Genomic DNA, 7,240 nt, shown 5'->3' on the forward strand with positions numbered 1-7,240 from the left:
GGGACACACAGAGGGCTACCAGGGGAAAAGCTTAAAATCAAGGCTTAAGAAATAGTTTCCCATCACAAATTGTCATGGTTCTCAACATGACAAAGTACCCTGTTTGTATAAAAGGCTAACAAGAAGATAGAGAAGAAGGAGACCTAGGAATCCCAAGTGGTGAGGATATCACCATAGTTAAATTTGGGAGGAAAGTAAGGATATATTTCAATAAGTTGCCCATGGTTACCAAGTTTATTAAAACATTGCTTGTTTATCTTTATTCACGCTAGCAACCTTTTTGTGGATCATGATCCAGGATATCTTATGTTTCAGATGGTTGATGGATACAGAGGGCTTCTTTCACAACCCTGCAATGATGATCTTGGCCTCCAGCAGGACAAAATAGACCAAACACCACATAGGGCGTAGTAATCCTGACAGGGATTCATTTCGCAGTACATGAGCCTGCTGTGAAATTGTGACTCCTGTGAAATTGTGGAGCATGGAAAAGACCCTGTTCCAAAAATTGCAGATCCTAGGGCACTTCCACCAGATGTGGACCATGGTGCCACACAAAGAACAACCCCTGAAACATTCTGGTGATGCCGTTGGGCGCATTCTGGCCGGTGAGTTGGGACCAAATACCATCTCGTTATAACTTTAACACCAGCCTCTATTAGTGAAACATTCAGTATACCCTTGAAGGGGTTTTGCAGCATGGAATATCAAGGCTCTGGCTCTAAATCACAATCTAGGTCCCTTTCCAACGCCAGCATATATGGATGCTTCTAGGGAGGGGCAAGCAAAGATGTATAGGCCATAGAGATACCTCCCCTAGAACCCTGGTCTTTGGTACACCACTTTTCATAAGCTGTCAGGGAGGGAGGATTTGTGGAAGAATGAACAGTCCTCAAAGATTGGGTTATCTGGGCAAATCGAAACTGTTCAGTAGGAGGCATTTCTAAGTTTGTAGTACAATGGGAGAGTGTGAAAGGGATTCTATGTATAAAAAAGTGTACTATGCGGTATAGACCTTTATCAGTCCACCATTTGAAAGCTCTGATGTCCAAACCTGGAGGGAATTTCGGCTTGTGAAATGAATGATCCAAAGGGGTAAAGTCGGACACTAGTGTGGGGTTGTTTCATATACAGTCCCAAAGTGCAAAAGAGTGAGGTAATGTAGGCGCCATTACGGGGGGTCTGTCAGTGGGGGAGTGCCACATTAAACCGTTAATAGTATGAGATGGTACAGCTTGACACTCTATATGTATCCAATCAGGTTGTTCATGTCACAAATACACCACAGATAGTTGCATTAATTCGGCCGCCTTATAGTAGGCCCATAGATCAGGAACTCCAAGCTCTCCTTTATTTCTAAGGGTATACAGGATAGTATGAGCTAGCCTATGGCCCTTAATGCCCCAAATAAATTTAAGAATTTTAGATTAGAGCTGTGCAGTATCCAGTAACCCGTGTGATCTCTATGGGGTCAGAGTGGTAATCTGCAAACTTGATCTTAGCCTTTGGGTGCAAATAGAAACTCCCCATAATCCGAAGAAAACTTGGCCCAAAACCCCATGCTTTCAAGACTTGGAACATTTATGCCCAGGATACTGAGTCAAAAACTTTCTGTACATCAATGGACAACAAGAGTCCTGTCTGAGGTATGACCCCCCAACCCACACGCTGTGTTACTATGGATATTTGGTGTATTTTATAGCTTAGATCAGGGCTCTAGCCCCTAGCCAGGACTTAAGAGTTACTCTCCACCCGTTGCCCCACCCAACCCCTAACCTGCCCCACCCCTATTCCCGCCCCTAAATACGCCCTCATAAAATATCTCATGAAATGGCACTGTTAAATGTTTTATGCAGAATGAAGGAAGGGGGGAAGGATGGAAGGAAGGAAGGGGTTGATGGAAGGAAGGGAGGGTAGGTGGAAGGAAGGAAGGAAGGAAGGGAGGGGTAGAAGGAAGAAAGGGGTGCATGGAAGTAAGGGTCAGTGGAAGGAAGGGAGGGGTGGAAGGAAGGAAGGGGTTGGGTTAAGGAAGGGAGGGGTGGGTGGAAGGAAGAAAGGGTAGGGAGAAGTGGGTGGAAGGAAGGGAGGGTGGAGGGGTGGAAAGAAAGGATGGTGAGTGGAAGGAAGGTAGGTTGGCTGGATTCACATGCTCATTCAGAAGCAGAGCTGTTAGCTGCTGTGTTCAGTTTCCCGCCCACACCTCCTCTGAAGCTGCACAGATTGGAGTGTGGGCGGGCACAGGGGGAGGCAGAGCAGATCCAGCATCTCCTTCTCCTCCCTCCTTCAATGATGCAGCTGGAAGCCACAGAAGGGAGAGGAGGAGAAACGGCTTCCAGCAACTTCATTGAAAGCCATACAGGAGATCGCTGCTTGTCACCGCTGCACAACAGATCATACCTGATTGTTCAGTTTCTTTCCTCCCCCCTCCCCCAACACTGTGTGCTCCTCAGTGCCCAGCTTCTCCCACTCCCCCTATCCACCGCACCAATAGGAGACTGGTCACTGAGGAGCACACAGCAGGGGATGGCCAGGAAAGAAATGTAACGATCAGGTATGATCTGCGGGGCGGTGATAAGCAGCGATCTCCTGTATGTCTTTCAGTGAAGCAGCTGGAAGCCGCATTTCCTCCTCTCCCTTCTGCAGCTTTCAGCTGCTTCATTGAAAGCCATACAGGAGATCACTGCTTGTCACTGCCCCCACCACCACCCCTCCCACACACCGCTAGTCCTGGCGTTGCTCGCGCCCACCTTATTTCCACTTGCTCAGTGCATATTTTGTTAAGATTTGTGTTTGTATGTGCAGGTTTTCTGTTTCATAAAAACATTAATACACTACAGAGGTCTAACCTTCCTTGGCTTTTATCAGAAGAATCTTTACATAGATACCAAGCAAAACAATTGGGGGCTCATCTGGAATTTGCACTAAAGCTCAGCTGAAGCAGAGCTGTTTTCTGTGGTGTGTTCTGTTGTTTTTGATAGGAATATGCTGCATACACTGTTTAGAAAGAGTAAGGTTTCAGACATTTCTGGTGTCCAGGAGAAAAGGAAGTGCACTCGGTCTGCCTTGGCCAGAGACAGTCAGTGGATGTCTGTTGCAAAGTAGCTTGCTAGGTATGCTTCTCCTTTTTGGGTTCAGTAAGGGAAAGATGCGGGCAGTGGCTGTGTTTGGTTTGAACTTTCTACATGCTCTACATATTGAATCTGAAAAGAGGAAAAAGGCAGAGGTAGAAAGAGACTTGTTGGAAGAGCAGCTAGCAGTGGTGACAGAGTGTTCGGAAGACACTGCAAGCAAGGCAAGGAATTTAGAAAATAAGGAACTCAAAGTCAAACCTGCAGTGGCTTTGAAATGTGTTCAAACCACTGTAGGCAGAGTTGAAGATTTGAATGAGCAGTGTGCAGCCGCTTTAGTAGGAATAGGACTTGTGCCACTGTTACTTTCCAGAAGCGGAAAGCTGGGAATCTGATGGGCTCAAATAGAGATGGCCGAGTTGAGTCAGATAAAAGGAAGGCAATGTAGCAATCTTGCGCTCAGATATGGACGCAGTGCCACCATTTTGTCAAGGCACATCCAATTTGATAAGAGCATACATTTCTCCCTCAATCCTTCATTCCCTAACCCCTCCCTTCCTGTTTGTGTGTTAAAAGAGTCACTGGCAGGCTGGAACAGCAGGGGGCCCAGAACTACAAAGCCCCCCATAGAGACAGCAGACTCTCTGTCCCAAAGCCCGTGTAAACTCGTTGTGAGGGACCGACGAGCGGCACCACTAGCACTCCACTGGTCAGGCGTGCCCAGAGCGCGGAGTCTAAGCCCCAGGGCACTTGTTCACCAGAGCCCCTGATGGTGGGGATGGACTTGGAGTACCCCGGAACCAGGTTGCCACTACTGAGCACACCTGTCAGTGGTAGGGGTGTTCGCCAGGGGCTCCAACCAGGGAGAGCCAGATGTGAGGAGGTCGGGTGACCCCGATGGGATGGATGGATGGATGGCTGAGCAAGTGCGAAGTCAGACGGGCGAGTTGGTAACGTAGAGGACGGTATGGTACAAGGGAGCGGGCAGAGAATCGTCGGGTCACATGCCAGGTCAGCAACAGTAGGTCAGATCTAATGAGGGGCATTCAGAAAGAGAGGTCAGGCAAAGCAAGGGTCTGGGCAGGAGAAATCAGCAGGTCAAGAGCAATCCGGGTCAAATAACTTACTAGGCACAGGTTCAGATTTGCAGGATACAGGTAGGACCAGAAGGCACTGAATGACAGCTCAGATACATTTAAATATCCCGCCCTGCGCTGCCATTGGTGCCCAGCGGGCGGCTGCGGCTTCTACTGCGCATGCGCGAACTCGAACACCGCGGCCGGCCCGGACCTAGTGCCCGTGTCCCTGCACAGGGCGATGCACTGCGCCTGCGCCGGGACCATCGCGGCGAGGATCGAGGGGATCCCTGACACTCGCACCTCCTAACCAAGATAAGGCAGCTGTTCCCAGGACTTGAAAGAAATTGGAACCTCATAAACCCTACCAGCCAGGTGACAGAATTTAAATGCACATTCCTCAGGTCAGCTGTCACCTATGTTTCATATCATGGATTATGAAGCTGTTGGTTTTAATTCAGAGTCCGCCCGACATCCCTGCTTAAACAGAGATTGGCCAGTTACTCAGAGCCACCCCCCTTGCTGGGGGACTTTAAAAAACACAGGCTGTAGGCCTAAAGTGAGCTAAACACATCTCCCAATTTTAACATCGTAACAGCAGGAGATCAAAGACCCTTTCGCTCTGTAACTTGGATCTGCTACCTCAAGGCTTAACATGGCAAGTAACTTAACCTTTCAACTTCTCCCTATTATCTCTTTGCTGTGCTGTGCTGTTTTCTATATATATATATATATATATATATATATATATATATATATCTTCGTTACATCTTTTTTCTGTAAATATTTTATTGCACCTGTTTAACACTTTCAGAAAGGAAGATTTATTACTAAAAGAGTCAAACTGTTTCTAAAGAGCTTAATTGCAATTTACAAATCCCTGCCTTCTGAAGAGACGCTACTGTGTTTATTTAATCCCCTGCCCAATCGGCCTGCGGTGACCGTATTGGACAGGCGACTTTTCAACCATTACAGTGTATATTTGATAAAGAGAGTTTCCCCTTTCTCTGTACAAAAAGGGGTGGTGGCAGTGTGAAGGGTTAGTTGCGTAATTAACCCGACCCAGTAACAAGCGCATTCAGGCTGCCGATGCGTCGATTGCATTCCATTAGCTGGACAATCGTTGTGCAGGGCGCAGCTGAGTCCGACATTGTTACGCACGTCACATCGTGGTCTGGATCGGCTGGTCCTTTGGTCATGAGTTTGGTGAGAAGGTCTGGGGTCTTACGCCGCGGGTGTGACATATTGGTGGTCGCGGTCGTGTGATCATCTCATGTTGGTGGCGGCGATCGTGCGATCCATGACAGGCAAGGCTTATGGTCTCCAGGAGACACATGTGGACTGATTTACTTAAGGTGGGGGCCCCTAGAAATAGATGGGATTCCTACACAAGCTTTGCTTAAGAGGTGGAAGCAAGTGGCTGGGAATGGTAGATTCACTCACAGTAGGCGTTTTTGTTGTCATAGAGTGGGGCATATTGCTACAGGGTGCCATGCTGTGAAGACTGGACAACAGCAGGCCAGTGTTCCCAAGACAGCATGGAGAGAGATGCAGGTTTATTCTTTCCGCTGGAAATCTATACCTTTCTGTGAAATTGTTGCAAAGCAACAGTGGACACCCTACAATAGTTTTGTAGTTTGCAATGGGCAGATAGAGAAATGTGAGCAGTGAGCTATATTTTTTGGCACAGTTGGAAGGATCATATGCTCTGCTTTTTTTCTTACTTTTTTAAGGTAATAAACATTTGAGAGGTGGAGCAGATGACCAGGCCAGATGGAATGAGACAGACCAGAAGAAGAGATGAGAGCATGAGAGAGATACAGATGCTTTCCTAATGGTGGCTGAATTGGAGTGGATTTTCAACTGAGCATTTCCTTATGACCAGGAGGACAAGCAACTTTCATCTGGGACTTTCTTCCCAGCTATGTTACACAGACTGCCAAGGACATTGCTAACCCTGCTCAAAGGAATGTTGCAGCTTTCCAGGGACAAAATTTGATCACCCAGAACATACAGGGGTCGAAAGGGAATTTTTTCCTCCCATTTACAATACTGGGGTTTTATTTTGCCCTTTCCTGGACAAAGGTTATAAAGCTGTTGAGAAATGCTGAGTTTCAAATTTTTCACATATCATGCTATAAAAAACCAAGAGGTGGAATGTGTTGCTATGGATTAGTTGGTGATTTTTTTATGGCTTAGATATGTGATTTTTACATTGCAGGTGTTGTGTTTGAAGCTAGGCTCCCCCTATTGATATGCAAATTAATCAGTTTGAATGGTTTATGAGAAGCACAGGAAGCTGCTTACAGGAAATGAGGTAGCAGGGGAGAGAAGGAGGACTCTTTGAACAAGCCATGTGCTGAAACAAAGACAGAGTTGTTTTGAAAAACAAATAAGCAACATCTTCCTGGAGACTTGGAAGAAGAAATAGTATGTTGGAGGGCTTTGAGATGTTTTTGTGCTGGACTCTGAAGGAAGATCCTGGAACTGTGAGAAGACTCCATTACTAGAAATTACTAAGTTAAGTAACTTTTAGTGTATGCCTATCACATAAATAGTCAGCTTGTGCATACTTTACGCATTTTTCATTATGATTTGTGTTTTTTTGCAGTTGTATGTGCAGATTGTTTGTTTAGTAAAGGCATTAACATACTACAGAGGTCTAAGCTTCCTTGGCTTTTATTGCAAGAATCTTCAAATAGACACGTAATGAAACACGAGCCCATCCAGTTTGTACAATGTTTAATAAAGAAACTGTTGTATTCCATTTAACACCAGCACCTTAATTATTGCTTTTCAATATGAATACATACAAACAAACCCAATATTAGAGATGAGCGAATTATTCAAAAATTTGATTCGGCTGATTCGCCGAATTTGCGGGAGAAATTCGATTCGATGCGAATTTATCTTATTAAAAGGGTTTCTAGGCTTCAGAGAGCCTTTATATTAGTGCAGAACACTGTACCTTTAATTTAAATGCCCTTGGAGTCTGCTGGGGAAGAGAAATAATACTGTCAGTCAGTATGACATGCAGATGAGTGCCGTCGATCTTAGAATCACCGCACACTTCACTCATTTGGGCAGTCACGGGGC

At 46.1% G+C, this 7,240-nt stretch overlaps 1 protein-coding gene across 1 annotated transcript in view; it reads left to right on the forward strand.

Annotated features, from left to right (window-relative positions):
- PMS1 (PMS1 homolog 1, mismatch repair system component) overlaps positions 1 to 6,911 on the forward strand; it is a 438,300-nt gene extending 431,389 nt beyond the window's left edge. The window contains exon 13 of the mRNA XM_089690202.1: positions 5,878 to 6,911. Coding sequence (XP_089546328.1) covers positions 5,878 to 5,948 — 71 coding nt within the window. The 3' untranslated portion in view covers positions 5,949 to 6,911. The remainder of the gene's footprint in view (positions 1 to 5,877) is intronic.
- The last annotated feature ends 329 nt before the right edge of the window (positions 6,912 to 7,240 follow it).

Source organism: Staurois parvus, unplaced genomic scaffold (assembly GCF_062004578.1).
Source record: "Staurois parvus isolate SC_StPar_1 unplaced genomic scaffold, SC_StPar_1.0 ptg000522l, whole genome shotgun sequence".
NCBI lineage: Eukaryota > Metazoa > Chordata > Amphibia > Anura > Ranidae > Staurois > Staurois parvus.